The sequence below is a fragment of the Scyliorhinus torazame genome, chromosome 22 (genome assembly GCF_047496885.1).
Source record: "Scyliorhinus torazame isolate Kashiwa2021f chromosome 22, sScyTor2.1, whole genome shotgun sequence".
Taxonomy (NCBI): Eukaryota; Metazoa; Chordata; class Chondrichthyes; order Carcharhiniformes; family Scyliorhinidae; genus Scyliorhinus; species Scyliorhinus torazame.
The window spans coordinates 106254352-106274681 of record NC_092728.1 but is presented as its reverse complement, the minus strand read 5'-3'; the positions used below and the strand labels follow the sequence as shown (position 1 = coordinate 106274681).

The 20330-nt window shown below is 44.6% G+C and overlaps 2 protein-coding genes across 3 annotated transcripts in view; one reads left to right on the top strand and one right to left on the bottom strand.

The window, feature by feature from the left end:
* Positions 1 to 5128, top strand: part of crata (carnitine O-acetyltransferase a) — a 51440-nt gene extending 46312 nt beyond the window's left edge. For both annotated transcript variants that reach the window (XM_072488863.1, XM_072488864.1), the window contains one exon: positions 236 to 5128. In XM_072488863.1, coding sequence (XP_072344964.1) covers positions 236 to 451 — 216 coding nt within the window. In that variant the 3' untranslated portion in view covers positions 452 to 5128. The remainder of the gene's footprint in view (positions 1 to 235) is intronic.
* Positions 5129 to 5751: 623 nt separating this feature from the next.
* dolpp1 (dolichyldiphosphatase 1) overlaps positions 5752 to 20330 on the bottom strand; it is a 43653-nt gene continuing 29074 nt past the window's right edge. Inside the window, exons 5-8 of the mRNA XM_072488865.1 lie at positions 18419 to 18517; positions 16355 to 16483; positions 15802 to 15891; positions 5752 to 12262 (exon numbers count right to left, since the gene is read on the bottom strand). Of these exons, the coding sequence (XP_072344966.1) occupies positions 12226 to 12262; positions 15802 to 15891; positions 16355 to 16483; positions 18419 to 18517 (355 nt within the window). The 3' untranslated portion in view covers positions 5752 to 12225. The remainder of the gene's footprint in view (positions 12263 to 15801; positions 15892 to 16354; positions 16484 to 18418; positions 18518 to 20330) is intronic.

The following is a 20330-nucleotide window of genomic DNA, read 5'->3' as shown; positions in this document are numbered from 1 at the left end:
CTTTCACAACTGCAGGATGACTGGCAGTGGTGGGGGAGATGGAGACTGTCTGAAGGATTTGGGAAGTACGAGGGGATGGGGAACTGGCAGGCGAAATGCACTGTCGGGAACTGGCAGGCGAAATGCACTGTCTGAGGGCAGCATTTGGGGTAAGGGTTCCAGGGCCTCCACTCCACATGTATCTTTCCTTTTGAAGAAGAACATTGTAACACTGAGATCTGCTCTCTCCGTTTAGGTCCCTGCTAAAACTGATTGCCTCTTGTGCTTTGGGCCTGTTGTGCCTGACGGTTATGGTGTGTGTTACAACCCCATGGATGCCCACATCAACTTTGCCGTGTCTGCCTACAACAGCTGTGCAGAGACCAATGCAGCTAAACTCGCTCACTACCTGGAGCAGGCTTTGGTCGATATGAGCGAGCTACTCGTACAGACACCCAGCTCGAAGCTCTGAAGCAGCCAGTTCATGGAATGGGATGGATCAACCAAAGTATTACAGCACAAAGTCAGCACTCGGTCCCAATACTGCAGTGTGTTTGCCAAACGTCAGTCTAAACATATTATCCAGAAGAGTTTATATATTTAGAAAAAAGGTGCATGACACCATTGTCTTCCAATGAGAGGAGCTTGCTTCCTCTCTCCGATAGGTGAACCGGTGGTCTACGATTCTGAGCAACTCCCTGATGAGCCAGGCTAGACTTGGGCTGATAAAAGTTGTGACCACCAGAGTCATTGAGTAGTGACCAGCAGAGGAAAGTTGGGTTGATCTTTCTGTTGCAAGCTCACCGTCACAGATATTCAAGCTGGTTGTCACACAATTAACCAATTCTGGTGTTTGGTAAGGTTACTTAACACAATCCAAGGACCGACCCTAGGGACATAGGAACATTAGATTTCGGAGCGGGAGTCAATGTTCCAGCCTGCACTGCCATTCAGTAAGATTGTGACTGATCTGCTGTGGTCACTATTTCACTTTACTGTCTGCTTTGCCCCCTCCATAATCTGTTGACTCCCTGGTCTTATCAAAAATCTGTCTCTAAATCAGCCTTGAATAAATGCAATGCCCAGCCTCCCAATCTCTCTGGCAAAGAGAATTGCACAGACTAATGACCCTCCAGGAAAATAAATTCTCATCTCCGTCGTAAACGGTCAACCTGTTATTTGTAAACCGTGTCCCCCTGGTTCTACTCCCTCCCACAAACACCCTCTCGGGATCTTGTATGTTTCAATAAGATCACCTCTTAAATCGGTTAAACTCCCATTGAGTATAGACCCAACAACCTCTTCAAACTTTCTTCATAGGTTAAGCTCCTCATCCCGGGAATGAGCAAGTGAACAGCTTCTCGCCTGAATGCCGTTATTTCAATCTTCGTACATCCACTTGTCTAAGTTATCATAACTTCAGCAGTGGAGTGCAAACAGCTACATGAAAACTACATTTCATAACGTGAACGGGAGAGTGACGTATTCAAAAGTACCGAGTGTTCAGGGAGGGCTTGTATCACAGTTATGCTGCAGAAATGAAGCCACAGATTATCCTGGTGTTTACTTACCCAGACGTTCAAACAAGTTTTATTTTTTACTACAATCTAAAAACTTTGATATGAACATTATTGATATGAACATTATTGACATTGTCAGTGAATCAATTCATTAATCATTGAGCTGATAAATTTGAAGAAATTGGATACTTATGATTCAGTTGACTGGATTGCTCCCATTTTGAGGGAATCCTTTTGTGCACAATGTAATTTCCACCCCCGCGTGGGAAATACTCCCATTGCCGGAACACCGCTCCAGCAACTCAAAGCTGGACACTACCTAGGACAATCCCTATTCGAGCCTGCTCCGCCATTCATTATGAGCATGGCTGATCATCAAGTTCAATACCCTGATCCGCCCCCCCCCCCCCCCCCCCCAATAATCTCTTGAGCCCCAAGAGCTATATCTAATTTCTTCTTGAAATCTTATATTTTGGCCTCAACTACTTTTGTGGTAGCGAATTCCAGATTCACCACTCTCTGGGTGAAGAACTTTCTCCTCACCTCAGTCCTAAACTATGACGCTTAGTTCTGGACTCCCCCACCCTCAGGAACATTCTTTCTGAATCTACCCCGTCTAATCCTGTTAGAATTCTATAAGTTTCTATGAGACCCCCTCTCACTCTTTTAAACTACAAGTAATATTATCCTAACCGAATTAGTCTCACCTCGTATGACAGACCTGCCAACCCTCGCTGCACTCCCTCCACAGCGAGAACATCCTTCCTCAAATAAGGACACCAAAACTGCACACACTACTCCAGATGTGACCTCACCAATGCCCTGTACACTTGCAGTAAAACATCTCTATTCCGGTACTCAAATACTCTCGCTATGAAGGCCAACATACCATTTGCCTCCTTTACTGCCTGTTGTACCTGCACGCTTACTTTCAACGACTGATGCACAAAGGTCTCATCGAGTATCCACCACTCCATTTACACCCAATAGGCTAAACAGCTGGCTTGTAATGCAGAACAAGGCCAGCAGCGCGGGTTCAATTCCCGTACCGGCCTCCTCGAAAAGGCACTGGAATGTGGCGACTAGGGGCTTTTTACAGTAACTTCATTGAAGCCTACTTGTGATACGTGATTATTATTATAATTTTGCTACCAAAGTGGCTAACCTAACATTTATCCACAATATACTGCCGCTACCATTCATGCGCCCACTCACTCAGCCTGTCCAAATCCCGCTGAAGCATCTCTGCATCCTCCTCACAGCTCATCCTCCTACCCAACTTTGTATCATCTGCACATTTGGAGATATCATTAATACATAATGTGAACAGTTAGGGTCTGAGCACAGATCCCTGCAGTACCCCACTAGTCATTGCCTGTCAATCAGAAAAAGACCCATTTATTCAAACGTTTTCCTTCCTGTATACTACCCGTAATCCCATGCGATTTAACGGTGCATAGTAATCTGCAATGTGAGACCTTGTCTCAACAAACCACATTCACCGGGTCTCCCTGGGCAACTCTAGTAGTTACATCGTCAAAGAATTCCTATAGATTTGTCAAGCATTATTTCCCTTTTGTAAATCCATACTGACTTTGTCTGATTACACCACAGCTTCCCAAAAGCTGTGCTATGAAATCTTTGATAATGGACTCCAGCAACTTCCCTACTACTGACGTTAGATTCACTGGTCTATAGTTCCGTTTTCTCTCTACCTCCCAGAATTTTAAACTGTTCCCAATCCTCGGGTCTATTGCTTTTTCTTGCTAATTTGTATGCTTCTTTGAATCTAATACCATCTCTAATTTCCCTTGTAAGCTAGGCTTTGGCCACAGTTCCCTTTCTACTCTTGTGCCAAATAATAAACAACTTTTGGAGTTCACCTATTTGTCCCTTGAATGCTGCCATTGCCTGTCCACTTTCAGTAATGTTTCCCATACCATCAGTTACCTTTAAGATTCAGGGGCCGTCTCAGAATCAACTACCTCACTATCCACCTTGATAAAGAATTCTATCATATTATGTACACTCATCAACCAAGGATTCTCTCACAACTAATTGCCAACCTATTTTTTCTCATTGCACAACACAGTCCAGGATGGTCTGTTCCTTTGTTGGTTCCTTCTTGTATTGGTCCAGAAAACCATCCTGTGTTCCCGCAGTCCATCTTGTCCTGGATGATGTCGAGCTTCGAGAGTTGTTGGAGCCGCACTCATAAGTGGAGTGGACTCGATAACACTCCTGACTTGTAGATGTGGTAGATATGCTTTTGGGGGGGGGGGTTTAGGAGGTGAGTTACTCACCACAGGATTCCTAGCCTCTGCCCCTGCTCTTGTAGCCCCTAGTCTAGTTTCTAGTCAATGGTACTGCCAAGAAGAATGTTAAGGCGGTAGCTCAGTAGCACTGTCTCCAGATTAATTGGGGATGGGCATCAAGTTCTGGCCTTTCCAGTAAAACCTACATTCTCCGTGTCCCTGTGGCTGTCTGATTCTATCCAGCTCCTAGTCAGAAGAGTCCACAAATTTAAATGTATGCTTTTTAAAAATCCAGTATGTGTAGTGTTTTTCTCACTAAAAATTAGACGTTCAGAAGGGAAGTCAGTGTTTTCAGACACTGGGTAACAGGACTGTACATTAAATTATGGAGGAAGCTAATCGAAGCAAATTATATTAATTCAATAGATTAAGTAGTTCTGAACTGGCAGCGAATTGCCAAGCTGCTGCATGGTATTCTTGAACTTTACTGTGTGTCTAAACCCGTGCTTGCTGTACCAGTCCTGGGAGTGTTTGGTGGGGATAGTGTAGAGGGAGCTTTACCCTGTATCTAACCCCGTGCTGTACCAGTCCTGGGAGTGTTTGGTGGGGACAGTGTAGAGGGAGCGTTACTCTGTATCTAACCCCGTGCTGTACCTGTCCTGGGAGTGTTTGATGGGGACAGTGAAGAGCGAGCTTTACTCTGTATCTAACCCCGTGCTGTACCTGTCCTGGGAGTGTTTGATGGGGACAGTGTAGAGGGAGCTTTACTCTGTATCTAACCCCGTGCTGTACCTGCCCTGGGAGTGTTTGATGGGGACAGTATAGAAGGAGATGTACTTCAGCCATGTTTACTGTCTGGTTACTTGTTCCCAAGGTGACATCAACCATTACACCGTCACTTTTCTGAAGGATGATCGCATCTCCCACACTATCCAGTGAATGTTTGAAAATAGGATTCCTGTTATCCAGGTGTCTCGATGCCCTTTAGTCTGACAAATGACTAAACGGAAGGAAGGATTGATTTCATGACAATGAGATTCTTGATCACCATCCTGGAGACTAGTTTTAAACTCGGTTTATTAATTGAAGTCACAATCGCAGTGGTTTTGAACCTCTGCCTCCAGAACATTAATCCGAGTCTCTATTATTAATGCCGTTTCTCCCAAAAATGCCTGGCACTGTTCTTTTCTCTAGGTTTACAATCCAGTGCTTTAATTTGATAATTCTCCAAGATGAATAATTTTGTGAATGTATTCGGCTATTGGCCTTGACTTTAATGTAAATATTCCCACTCTGTAAAAATGTACTGAAAGCACACTTATTACTGTGAAATCTTTGTGAATATGACTAATAAGAACTTTATGTACAGCTGTGTTGAATGAGTGGCATGTGCATTGCTCTCCTAACCCCTCCGCGTTTAAAGGACACCAATCAAACTATGAACAAGTTTCCCTGGTTTGAGCAGTAGTACAGGGATCTGTGCTGCTGCCACGTTTGAGTCTCTCTCGCACAAACCCGGCAAGAGGACAATCGAAGGATTTGATAAACAGCACGGTGGCCATCCTGGGAAGAGGTTTAAGCTACACACCCCTTTACCTAACGATGGAAAAACTCGATTCCAGTTCCATCCTTCTATTTACTGCACTGTGTAGCTCAGTTTACTCCTCTTCGGTCTGCTTAAATGCAGGCCTTGCCTTATCGAGGCCCTTTCACACATTCAGGAGATACTTCCGAATTGCAGTAATAGAGGAAATGTGACAGCCAGTAATGACCCGGCAATAATTCTTTTTACTGATGACAGTCGAGAGATAAATATTGACCCGTGGGCACCCCCCTCCCCCTCTTCAATACAATGGAGCAGATTGTTGTGGGGTGGGGAGGAAAGTGCAAGTCTAGACCCACACGGTAGTAGCCTGTATCTCCATGTATGGCTCACTCTGCAATATCCATCACCTACATCCGATCACCGACTAAGAAAAAGGCAAAGGAAACCGTGCGACAGGCAAGCATTATATTTCCAGTAAAATACAATTAGAACATTGATTGATGCACATTTCCTTTAAGTTAATTCCTTACAGAGACTAATTCAGCCAGCTTTTACACAGTTTAAAACCACCAAATTCCAAACTAGACAACAGCTTTCTCATCCCAGAGACAGTGGGGGATGTGGGGGGGATTGGACTGTAGACTCACTTTCCCTGGGTGAGCAAGTTACAAGCCGGTTGATTGATATGAAATAAATAAAAATCAGTTTGGATATCTGACCCACCTTGGTTAGCAACATTCAGTTTTAAAAAGAACCCAGTTCAGAAGAGGCCATGATCTGCTCAACCTTTTTTTTGTGTGGCAAAGAGGGATGTCATTCACAGGGAATGGGACGAGTTTTCATTTTGATAGGACACACAGCACATTCTCGAGCACTTCCAGGTGAGGTAACCGCATTTAACTCCGCCCAACAATGTGCTTTGATTAAACTGGCTCCGGGTGACAGTCCATTTCGCTAAGCTCCTGGTCTGAGACTGATCTGTTTGGTGCTGAGTCGGGTCAGAATGGGTTTAGATGCATCAGAACTCTTTTCACACGTGGTAGAGTGAGCAGAGACTCTCTCCAGCAGACCCGGCTAGAATCAACCAAGGGTCTCTCAAAAAGATAAGAGTCCCCAAAGATCATGCATTGGAAATTTACTAAAATGATAAGAGGGATGAAGGTCTTCATTTGTAAGGAGAGACGGTGGGATTATTTTTAGAACAGAGAAAAGGGGAAGATATGCAAAGAGATATTTGAAATTATCAAGGATTTTGTAAAATTGATAAGAAAAACTGCTTCCTGGAAGGAAAGTCAGTAACTGCAGAACATAAGAACCTTGAATGGGGATGAGATTGTTTTTAAACAGAGTTGGAATGTACTGCCTGAAAAGGACGGTGGAAGAGATTTCAGAAGTGAATAAGGTTAATAGTAACTGGAAAAAAATGTAAAGTTATGGAGGGGATTAATCAGATGGACCAGGATGCTGTAAGACTCGACTTCACCAATTCCCTTTAATTGGAGCACCGTTGGCAAAGATTAGAGTTCCTTTGGTTGTTAGCCACTGGCCAGGATAATCTCAGGATTGTGTCCATTCTTGAAGATATGGGCACAATGTCACACGAGGCTCACCTGAGACTCAACGGATCTCTTATAGATGAACAACCTTTTAGCATTGGACAAAGCAAAATACATAAAAGAAATTTAAGACACATTTACATCATATCTTTAACGACCTCATGATGGTCCAAAACAGTTTCCACTGATGGCAAACTGAGGCCTGGGATTAACATCTCAACCCCTCGGTACTGTGCTTCGAATCAGCGTTCAGCTCTCTGGAGTGTGACCTGAACCCACAACCTTCCGCCTCGAGGAGTGCTACCCACATTAGCCACCGACATTTCATAAAGGAGTGCCCATTTGGGGCAAGATGTGCAGCACCTTCTGGAAAGAGACAAGTTAGTGTGAAGAGCCCAGCAGCCTGCTCCGGAGAGAGACACCCAAACACAGGTCAGTATGAGAAACTGCTGAGTTTTGGCCCCTAGTGAGTGAGTTCTAAAGTAAATAAACATATTGTGTTGCTTAAAATTGACTGCTTCACCCCTGGGCCTGTACACATGCACCCCCCCCTCAAAAAAACCTTTGACTAACACCCAGCATGGGACATTCACAGAACTGTCTTGGACATGACAGGGAGAGAGAGATTATACAACCAGTCTTCAAACTCTCTCTCTCTCCCCCCCCCCCCCCCCCCCCCTCCCCCCACACAACATTGGAGATCAAAGTTTACAAATAGCAATAAACAGCATTAAAAAGGTACTGTGCACCATATAAGGCAATCACATTGTGAACACCACACCAACAGAATACGAGAAGCCAATCTACAAAACCGTGCTACAGCAAGAGGAAGCACTGTTCAAAATAGCCCTTCATTATGTACCTGAATAGCAATTACTGTTAGATTTACATTGTTTCAATTGAGAAAAAAACCAAAGGAACATTTACAGATAGCAGACACATTCCTCACCAGGTAGTGAGGAGCTGGTTTGAATTGCCAACCAGAACAAATCACAGTTTAAAATAAAAAGAATCCGTCACGTCAGACCAGGATAGATTTTATGAATTTTTTTTTTTTTAAAAAAAGTCTGGTCGAGCCCACGATTATTCTCTCCCTTTCCACTGCGCAGTGAGCTGGCATTACTGAGAATTCGTAAAACCTATCCAACAGTGTCCTGGATATTATTTGCTCTGAGCTGAACTCCAAAATATTTAAATAGTTTGCCTGTGCTTAACTTAAAACTATTTCATTCTGTACAATGATTTTGAAAATTTAAAAAAGCTGCACTTTGATTGGGCTGTGGCAAAACACAGTTTTAATACTGATTCTACACCTATAAACGCCAGGGCAAACTGCATGTGACAGCAGCCAGGCTGTATAGGGTGGAACAGCACTCTGACACTGACACAAACAACTGCAACAGGATCTTTAGAAACCAGCAGAACAGTTTCAGTATAGCCTCATAAATACTCATCAACAACATACGCTTAACTGGACTCTGAAAAGAGAAAAAGCAAATGAAGCCTCGAGCTGATAGATCAGCCTGTGGCTCACTAGTCAGATGCTGCATTTATGAGCATTTTCTGTTCATTCCAGTTTTTCTCTTGTTCTAAGAATATATTTTTTCAATGAAGTGCAGTGAGTTTGGGAACCTAATTTATAGGCAAACGGTCTAGAAAGGTGACCAGTGCTTTACAGAAAATCAACCAGTTAGTAACATCAGGTATCAATGGTTATTTTCTGTCAAGCCCTGGTCATCACACTGTGCTCTACCCGACACCGACACAATTGCGGGTGCATTTAAAGCAATTCCGATTGCGTTATTTTGGTGAAGTGACAGTAACAATGTTGGCGCTGTTATTTTTTAAAAACGCACAAGAGCACCCGTTAAAAAGCTCTCAAACCATAAAGGTCAAGGGTCACTGATTGGGAGGCGAATCGGCAATCCGGATGCGAGAGACAGCAAAGAAATCCTCAGCCAATGCTTAAATCTTCAACACACTGGTAGTACGTCGAGAGGTGTCCGATTATATTCGTTACCACACATCCACCAGCTGCTAAGATGAAGCTAAGGGAAAGGTCATTGTCCCCAATCTGCGGACACGAGGGGAATTTGAGTTTTGTGCAATCAATGTTGACAACATATAGAACATACAGTGCAGGAGGCGGCCATTCGGCCCATCGAGTCTGCACCGACCCACTTAAGCCCTCACTTCCACCCTATCCCCGTAACCCAATAACCCCTCCTAACATTTTTGGTCACTAAGGGCAATTTATCATGGCCAATCCACCTACCCTGCACGTCTTTGGACTGTGGAAGGAAACCGATGGAATCCAATGCAGACACGGGGAGAACGTGCACAGACAGTGACCCAGTGGGGAATCGAACCTGGGACCCTGGCGCTGTGAAGCCACAGTGCTATCCACTTGTGCTATCCCTATGGTCAGAACATATGGTCCTACTGAATTAATATATGCTGCATGTGTGCGGGGAAGAGAGGCAGGAGAGCTAGTGAGAACACACAGGTGAGTGTGACTCGTACTGAAGTCAGTGTAAAAACAATGGACTAAAAATGACATTTGCATGACATCAAAACGCACCACTATTGTATTTCCCATTCCAATATCCACAGTCGTTCCCCTGACAGGGATACAGTTCTACAGATGCCTGGCTCTTTACTCTCCCGGCAATTCTTTGTAGAACAAGCACCGGCAGGCTATACAGCCATGGGCGACATCACAACAACTCGAGCATCACCTGAATTCTTGGATTTTAGTGTGAAATCTATGTACTTGAGCTTACTGATCAGCAAGCAGAGAAGCACCAATAACAAAATAAAATATACATTAAAAAAATTGATTAAAGAAAAACAGGAACACAATATTGCATATGGATAGGGTAAGTTGTCTCTCTCGCTGAATAGCTTTGACAAACAAAACCTTACAATGATCCCTCTAACCCCCAAACAGCTTTGAGATTTAAAACTAAATCTTTTGCTGTGACTAAAACTTGGAGATATGGTAAATTTAATATCTGGGCCACAAGACTTTTCAGCTAAACAAGTGACCGTTGCACAAAACCGATATCTTGTATACTGTTACCCCTATACATTTAAAGAGAAAAATAAAACAGCTTTCTAGAAAGACAGAATATAACCACCCTGTCCCAATATAGTTTCTGCTCCATACAATTTCAGGCAGCTTAATTTCCAAACATTTATTTAAAACAAGAAATATGTTACAAGAAAGAAAATCTCAAAGTCAAAGAAAAATCAGGAATAGTTTCATAATCGTGTTTTAAAAATCTTGATTGCATCCAATTACTGGCAAATAAACCAACAATTATCTGTCTTGGAATGGTTTTAATAAGCACGCATTCAGAAGTAACTCAATGATCTGGACATCAGGTAATTCGCCTGTCATTTCACTTACTGCACAAATCTCTGGGAATGCTCACACACAGTAGCACAGAGTCAAAACCCATCTCTACACCAGTGGGCCCCACAGGTTGGGTCAACCTTAATGGCTAACGGGCTACGGGAATGTTAAGCAGTATGGTGGGTTTCCTTCAGAGGGGCCAGCAGAGGAGGCTGCCCCACACTAGCACCTGCCCTTTGGTCTGGTTTATGTCCTGCTCCCTGTCTGCACACGGAGCAATATCCCACTCAACTGAAAGCAAAATCAAAGCCCTAACACACCCTCTCGGGTACGACACAATGTTCTCTTCTCTGCAATTTAAACACAACTGGAATATCACTTCTGCTAAAACAGAAACAGAAGAAATTTCAGGTGAATGTTAAGCATCCCACAACAAAACTCAAGAGTCTATTGAGTTACCACTGGGTTATTAAAATAAAACCTTCAAGGTAGCTTAATGCTTTGTGGTAAACTCCTAGTTTAAATTTCAAGGGCATTTTAGTGTGTTTAACATTTGTATCACACGCTGGCAGCTCGGGTCAGTGTGATCCATGCCCTTGTTGCTCAAGGGCTGAACGGGAGCACAGAAACACTCATTAAACCCACATAAAAACACTTACTTCCCTGTTCGAATCAGAAGAGACTCACTTTGTTACATTGGGAATGTAGCTAAGCACAAGGGTTGTTGGTGTACATTTAATTTGAGGTGGCCACACATGCATTCCTATCGAAAAGCCAACAGCGTGTGCGGTAAGGAAACAAAGCTTTTCACCCGGGGGGGGGGGGGGGGGGGGGGGGGGGGGTTAGTACTGGCTGTCGAATTCGCAGATGTATAATACAAGTCATTGCCATAACTCAATGGATTAAACACTGACTTCAGAAAAGCCACCTTCTCCCCACAACCTCCCCAATTCTCCCATTTCCAACAGAAAGATCAGTGTGCTATTTGAGGCCAGTTTTTGCAATGGGCGGATGCAGAAGTGAGCTCACCAAACATTCCCCTGCACGTGGGAACAGAGAGAATCCGAGCCTCCCTCCCCACTGCAAGGCTCAAGGTTGCTAAGCAACAACCCAGGCCTGAAATAAAGTGGCCACATCATCATCGTCTGACTTGTATTTACCAAAATGCTGGCTATTGCACAAAGATCAAATCAAAGAGGACCAAAATATAACAGAGCAATAGGCGAGGGGAGCGAGAAGGGGAAAAGGGCTTTAACAATCCTCATTTCTGTTTGGCTCAACCGCATTGATGACAGAATATGGAATTAATAATCCCTTTGGGGTTGGAGGGAGAATCCTAATAAATGCTTCGCTACAAAGAGTTTTTAAAACCAGCCTATTAGGTTGATATCACTGACCAACAACAAAAATAAAAATAAGTTTTCCACTCACATCACTAGTGTTTTGTTTGTATATAAAAAGAACTAATTTATTTTTCTAAAGTGCAACATGATCCCTTATAGTTTTCTCTGGATGCTACAGATGTGACCCGAGCATGTCAGATACCTGATTGATAATTCATACTGCACCTCTGCCCTCCTATCTAACGCTTTGTTTTTAAACCAGTAGCGTCAAAATGCCACTTTTGTTTTGCAAAATATCACCCCGCTGCCATGTGAAAGTTGGTCCTTACCTCACCTGTTATCCCTTCCAAAAAATTAAAACCAAGTTCCTGAATCAGATGCAATAATATCACATTTCACCTGCACCGTGAACCCGCTTTGTTTAAACGAGTTCAGTCCAGCGCTCACATGGGTCTAACATGCAGTAGAAAGCTAACGGCAAGCTGTATCAACACTGACTGCTGTCACAGGGGGTGTCTAGGCTGCCGCCTTGCGCCTCAGCTTGCCTCTGACCGACTGCAAAAAACAAAAATTTTATTTAAAGAACAAAACGATTTTTCGTGTTGTTGGTTTCCTTTTCATCGCAGCACAGTCCTGTCTCACCCCCAGCACGAGGTGCCGACTTTGCATCATTGCATCTTGGTGCCCAGCTTCCGTTGTCTGTTTCTGAGGACAGAGGCAGAGGGAAAAAGGTTTAAATTCAACCGAAGGAAACCAGGGGTAGCAATTGGATTTTGTTAAAGTCCATGAGGCGGGGGGAGTGGGGAGCAGTAGCGCAAATGGTATCGACACGACACGAGCAATCAGAGACTCTCGGGATTCAGATTCAACGGCAGATGATGAAATTTCAATTCAATAAAGATCTGGAATTAAAAGTCTGATGACGACCATGGAACCATTGTCAAAAATGAACCATCTGGTTCACTAATGTCCTTTAGGGAAGGAAATCTGCCGTCCTTACCCGGCCTGGCCTACACGTGACTCCAGACCCACAGCAATGTGGATGACTCTTAACTGCCCTCTGAAATGGCCGAGCGAGACACTCAGTTCAAGGAATGGGATGGGATGGGCAACAAATGCTGGGCGCCCACATCTAATCAATTAAATAGACTGAAGAGGATTTACTAAATAATACGCTACGGGAACATACAATTCATCTTCTCCTCACTACCACCCCCACCAATTCCAGCAGAAAGGTACTGAATAACTGACATTTACTGTATTATAGCACCACCAAGTGCACTTCACAGCAGAATCAATCAGACAGAGTGTTGAGATCATAAAGAAATCAAAAGCTTCAAGGAATATCTTTAGTAGGAGAGAGATTTAGGGAAGAAATTCCCTAAGTTTAGAGAAGAAATTCAGAGGGATGCTGAAGGCACTCACGGGATGTGGGAGTCGCTGACTGTGCCAGCATTTATTGCCCATCCCTAATTGCTCTTAAGAGTCAACCACATTGCTGTCGGCCAGACCAGGTAAGGTTGGCAGATTGCCTTCCCTGGAAGGACATTAGTGAATCAGATGTTTTTTTTTATGGTCTCACGGTCATCATTAGACTTTTGTTTCCAGATTTTTTAAATTTAGTGCTGGGATTTGAACCTGGATCCCAGAGCATTACTCTGGGTCTTTGGTTTACTAGTCCAGAGATAATTCCACTACACCACTGCCTCCCCTCAAGGGATGTAGCATTATATCACAAACTTCTTTCCCTTATACGCCATGGAGTACACGATTGGTTTTGAGAGACAAGGCTGCACAACGGCAGAAGCGAGGCCAGGTCAGAGTGAGCAGCTTAGCTGAGGAGGGATCAAACACTCTACAACACTAAAACCCAAGCAAATAGTGAGGCGTGACAAAGCTGCACAGAAATACAAGGAGGAAGATCTCCCCCTACACTGTCCCCATCAAACACGCCCAGGACAGGTACAGTACGGGGTTAGATACAGAGTAAAGCTCCCTCTACACTGTCCCCATCAAACACTCCCAGGACAGGTACAGCGCGGAGTTAGATACAGAGTAAAGCTCCCTCTACACTGTCCCCATCAAACGCTCCCAGGACAGGTACAGCATGGAGTTAGATACAGAGTAAAGCTCACTCTACACTGTCCCCATCAAACACTGCCAGGACAGGTACAGCACGGGGTTAGATACAGAGTAAAGCTTCCTCGACACTGTCCCCATCAAACACTCCCAGGGCAGGTACAGCACGGGGTTAGATACAGAGTAAAGCTCCCTCTACACTGTCCCCGTCAAACACTCCCAGGACAGGTACAGCACGGGGTTAGATACAGAGTAAAGCTCCCTCTACACTGTCTCCATCAAACACTCCCAGGACTGGTACAACACGGGGTTAGATACAGAGTAAAGCTCCCTCTACACTGTCCCCATCAAACACTCCCAGGACTGGTACAACAAGGGGTTAGATACAGAGTAAAGCTCCCTCTACACTGTCCCCATCAAACACTCCCAGGACAGGTACAGCACAGGGTTAGGTACAGAGTAAAGCTCCCTCTACACTGTCCCCATCAAACACACGCAGGAAAGGTACAGCACGGGGTTAGATACAGAGTAAAGCTCCCTCTACACTGTTCCCATCAAACACTCCCAGGACAGGTACAGCATGGGGATAGATACAGAGTAAAGCTCCCTCTACACTGTCCCCATCAAACACTCCCAGGACAGGTACAACATGGGGTTAGATACAGAGTAAAGCTCCCTCTACACTGTCCCCATCAAACACTCCCAGGACAGGTACAGCACGGGGATAGATACAGAGTAAAGCTCCCTCTACACTGTCCCCATCAAACACTCCCAGGACAGGTACAGCACGGGGATAGATACAAGAGTAAAGCTCCCTCTATACTATTCCATCAAACACTCCCAGGACAGGTACAGCACGGGGTTAGATACAGAGTAAAGCTCCCTCTACACTGTCCCCATCAAATACTCCCAGGACAGGTACAGCACGGGGTTAGATACAGAGTATAGCTCCCTCTACACTGTCCCCATCAAACACTCCCAGGACAGGTACAGCACGGGGTTAGATACAGAGCAAAGCTCCCTCTACACTATTCCATCAAATACTCCCAGGACAGGTACAGCACGGGGTTAGATACAGAGTAAAGTTCCCTCTACACTATTCCATCAAACACTCCCAGGACAGGTACAGCACGGGGATAGATACAAGAGTAAAGCTCCCTCTACACTGTCCCCATCAAACACTCCCAGGACAGGTACAGCACGCGGTTAGATACAGAGTAAAGCTCCCTCTACACTGTCCCCATCAAACACTCCCAGGACAGGTACAACATGGGGTTAGATACAGAGTAAAGCTCCCTCTACACTGTCCCCATCAAACACTCCCAGGACAGGTACAGCACGGGGATAGATACAAGAGTAAAGCTCCCTCTACACTATTCCATCAAACACTCCCAGGACAGGTACAGCACGGGGTTAGATACAGAGTAAAGCTCCCTCTACACTGTCCCCATCAAATACTCCCAGGACAGGTACAGCACGGGGTTAGATACAGAGTATAGCTCCCTCTACACTGTCCCCATCAAACACTCCCAGGACAGGTACAGCACGGGGTTAGATACAGAGCAAAGCTCCCTCTACACTATTCCATCAAATACTCCCAGGACAGGTACAGCACGGGGTTAGATACAGAGTAAAGTTCCCTCTACACTGTCCCCATCAAACACTCTCAGGACAGGTACAGCACAGGGTTAGATACAGAGTAAAGCTCCCTCTACACTGTCCCCATCAAACACTCCCAGGACTAGTCATGTACAGCACTTGGCTAGATACAGAGCAAAGCTCACTCTACACTGTCCCCCTCAAACACTCCCAAGAAAGGTACTCTCCAATGTGCTGAAAACAGAAATAGGTGTCAAATGAGCAGCAGCAAGAAGACAGATGTGGGGGGGTGCAGAACGGTGGCGCCGTGAGTTTGCACTGCTGCCTCACGCCAACAAGGTCCCGGGTTCGATCCTGGCCCAGGTCATTATCCATGTGGCGTTTGCACATTCTCCCCGTGTCTGCGTGGGTCTCATCTCCCCAACCCAAAGGTGTGTACGGTAGGTGGATTGGCCACGCTAAAGTGCCCATTAATTGGAAAAAAAGAATAATTGGGTACTCTAATACATTTATTTTTTACATTTTTTTTTAATTTAAAGACAAATGTGAGGAATTGACCACCTTACCGTGCTTCTGACCTTGTAACCGTGTACTCAAACCACAGGATGTTTGGAATCAAACTTGTGTCCCGTATCAGAAAAAACTCCGAGACTGGCCTGAATGATGAAGGTGTAAAGAAAGTAAGTAATATTACTCAGTGATGCCCAATGCTGGTGCTGCAAAATGCAGCAAAGTTTGATGAAGACGATTTGAATGAAGATTTACACCCAAAATATTAGCCCAGCTTTCGCTTTAAGGTGCTAGACCTGCAGAGCTTTTTGACACAAGCCCATCAATGGATTGTGCACGGGAGCAGTGGTTACAAGGGTGAAATTTCTTCAGGTCAGAACGCGGACGAGCATTTCGAACACAGACCCGAGTTATATAATGGAAACACATTTTGGGAAGTGAAGGGGGAAGTTTAGAACATTTTTTAAACAATGCTTTCATGTGTCAATTTAATCAGCACTTCATATAAACCTGGCACAGAACATGTAAATTACACTGAAGTCTGAACAACTCCAATTAAAAGCTTTCTATCTTTTCTCCATACAATTCATTGAGGTTCAAGACACTTACCATGAGGCTATCTTGGGGAATAGCGGCGTTAGTACCTCTTGTGTAAAGATAAACCAGATTGCTCCCATTACTCCACCTGCTATAATTCCATATATCACTTGGCTCCAGGAATGGTACATCAAATAGACTCTGCAAGAATAAACACAACATTCCTTTAAAGACTGGATCACAGAATCACACAGTACAAAGGACGTCCGTTCAATCCATCGTGTCTACACGGCCTATTTGACAAGAGCTTTTCAATTGTTCTCACTCCCCTGCCCTTTCCCTGTAAACCTGCAAATTTTCCTTTTCAGGTATTTATCCAATTTCTTTCCAAATGTTACTCTGAATCTGCTTGCACCATCCTTTCAAGCAACATACTCCAGATCACAATAATCCTCCAAAAAATAACTCTCATCTCCCCTTGTTTTTTTTCTAAATCAATGATCTTAAATTTGTGTCCCCTGCTCATCAATCTGACCGCAGGTGAAAGGATTACGGTTCCATGTTGCACAAAGAAAATGTTGGTCTGTTATCGCTTAAAGGCATCAGCAACCCTCCAGGAACTTGGTCAAGTAAGTAGTCTTCATATTTAAGCACAAGGTAGAAACAAACTGTGCTGTTGCCTAGCAACAGGGGTCCAGAGAGGGATACCCAGTCAGTGAAAAACAGAAAAGCAGTTTTAGTTCAGTTGGAAGTAAGTGCCAGGCAGACAGGACATGAAAAAAGGTTCCAAAACCCAGGGAAGGACAAAAAAATAAACCCAAGATGCCGGCTAAGTCTAGGAGCAAGGACAGGAATCAATGAATAGATCCTGTTCAGTGAAGTTAAGACTGAGGAACAGAGGAAGCTTAAAGTGAAAAAGCTGCAGGAAGCAGTGATGTTCTGCTGGTACGGTTTGAGAGTGTGTGGAAGGCAAAGCTTGAATGCACGCAGCAATCCAGGGGAGAGGAACATCGGAAGGAGAGTTCAAAACCCTGGAGGTGGATCCACGTGGAAGGCGATCAAGAGAAAGCGTGGTTTGGGACAAGATTCCAAAGCCAAGTATTTTGAGTGTTGAGATTGGAAACCCACGCGTTCAGGGAGACCAGTTGGTGTCTCAGTGTGACAAGTATCTGGGTGGAGTTAATGAGAGATCCATAGCATCGGTTTGGGGTGGCATTCACTTGGTTTCAGAGTATGGTGTGTCTGACCACACGCCTCCTACTGGTTTACTGTACAGTGTACTTACTGTGAACAGTAGAGTAGAAGATAGATTTGTAACTTGTGTTATCGTTCCAAAGTTGTATAGATCACTGATCAGAGAACTTAGATCATAGAATTTACAGTGCAGAAGGAGGGCATTCGGCCCATCGGGTCTGCACCGGCCCTTGGAAAGAGCATCCTACCCAAGCCCATGCCTCCACCCTATCCACGTAACCCAGTAACCAAACCTAACTTTTTAGGACACTAAGGGCAATTTATCATGGCCATTCCACCTAACCGGCACATCTTTGGACTGTGGGGGGAAACCGGAGCACCCGGAGGAAACGCACGCAGACACAGGGAGAACGTGCAGACTCCGCAGTGACCCAAGCCGGGAATCGAACCTGGGACCCTGGAGCAGTGGAGCAACTCTGCTAACCACTATGCTACAGTGCTGCCCAATATATATAAATCTGTGCTATATATCTGTAAAGTTCTAGATTTGCTGAAAGAGTAGTATATTACAGTTCATCTTTTCTCATTTAATAAATATTTTATTCTTTTATAAGTTCATCAGCTGACTTTGTAACTTTGTTCAGTAGCCACTCTACTATGTTTCTAGACAAAAATTAAATAAAAATTAGGATCTAATCGGACTAGTTCCAGCCGAGGATCTGACCTGACAGCAGTAACACCAGACAATTAAACTCAATGACCCACGGTTGTGCTCACTTAACAATAAGGTTTTGTGATTGCAAGGGTCGCTCACTGTACCTTAGCCACAGAATAATACATTGACCACCACATTGTATAACGCCCTTCCCCTCATAAAACAAGCATCATCCACCTTACCGTGAGCAGCACCCTGGAGAATCTGGTACAAGAAGTGTGACCTACCTACTATATGAGACAAGGAAGGCCACAGTCAGCAAGCATATGGATAAAATGTGCCTCCACAGCAAGTCTAAACATCTAGCGTTGTTTGTTTGGTGCATTCTGAGAAAGAAACAAATAGATTTTTATTTTTTTTAAATTAAATGTTGAAAACGTTCACCCCATGATTTTAACCAACTCGCATTTATAGATCACCTCCAACATGATAAAACAACCCAAGGTATTTCACTTTGATTGTAAGCCATCTAAGGAGATATTAGGGCAGGTGATCATAGAATTTACAGTGCAGAAGGAGGCCATTCAGCCCATTGAGTCTGCACCAGCCCTTTTTGGAAAGAGCACCCTACCGAAGCCCACACTCCCACCCTATCCCCATAACCCAGTAACTGTGCTAACCACTGTGCTACCGTGCCCCCTGTGATCAAAAGCTTGATTAGGGAGATGGGTTTTACTGAGCGATTTGAAAGGAGAGGGGGTTTAGGAAGACACTCCCAGGGCTCAGAGAGTTGAAGGCACAGCAACCAGTGGTTAACCAATTCAGATAGGGTTGCTCAATAGCCAGAATTGGAGGAGCATAGGGATCTCGGGGGATTGTAGGTCTGGAGAAGGTTACATAGATAGGGAAGGATGAGGGCATGTACAGATTTAAAAACTAGGATGAGAAATTCAAGATCAGGGTGTTACCAGGTGCCAATTTAAGTCAGTAAGGACAGCCAGTGTCCAAACAATCTGCATTTGTTTGGCACATCGCTGTGCTTAGATCTGACCTCACTACAGCAAACAACTCTCCCGCACCTCAATAAGTGTCTATTCCTCATGTGAGGAGAGGTAAGTGGTGTCAGCAAACTTACCAGCACAGTTTTGTCACAGCCAACCCCAATTCTGACTTACTAAATCAACCAGTTAAAACGTATTCAGTGGTTGTCATTTAACAGCTTTAATACCTTTGCCCCCCACCCCCGTCTCTGTTGATGTCAGCTAACATAGCAGACATCAGAAGCCAAGACCCCCCCCGCCGCCGCCCCAACGACCTTTTCTGCATCACTCATCTACCTATTTGGCACTTACTAAATACCACACAGCAATACTCTAAATATTCAGTATAAATATACAACATAAACATTACATGGGTATGAGCTTCGTGTTATATTTTTCTATTATAAATTCCTACATTCTTTTTTTATTTGAATTTAGAGTGTCAAATTATTTTTTTTCCAATTAAGGGTCAATTTAGCGTGGCCAATCCACCCACCCTGCACATCTTTGGATTGTGGGGGTGAAACCCACGCAGACACGGGGAGAATGTACAAACTCCACACGGACCGTGACCCAGGATCGGGATTGAACCTGGGACCTCGGCGCCGTGAGGCAGCAGTGTTAACTACTGCGTCGCCGTGCCATCCAAATTCCTACATTCTTTTTTTTTTTTTTTTTTTTATAAATGTTTTATTGAAATTTTTTTCCCAAACAACAATTTTTCCCCTCTTACAAAGCAAACGCAACAATAATACAGAAATTTTAAACAATACACAAGTAACAAAACCCCTTTATCTTTGACCTAAACTAAACCCCCCCTCCCCCCCCCCCCCCTCCCCCTCCCCCTGGGTTGCTGCTGCTGGTCATCTGTCTTCCCTCTAACGTTCCCCTAGGTAGTCGAGAAATGGCTGCCACCGCCTGGTGAACCCTTGAGCCGATCCTCTCAGGGCAAACTTTATCTGCTCCAGTTTAATGAACCCCGCCATATCATTTACCCAGGCCTCCAGTCCGGGGGGTTTCGCCTCCTTCCACATGAGTAGGATCCTGCGCCGGGCTACTAGGGACGCAAAGGCCACAACGTCGGCCTCTTTCGCCTCCTGCACTCCCGACTCTTCCGCAACTCCAAATAGAGCTAACCCCCAGCCTGGTTTGACCCGGG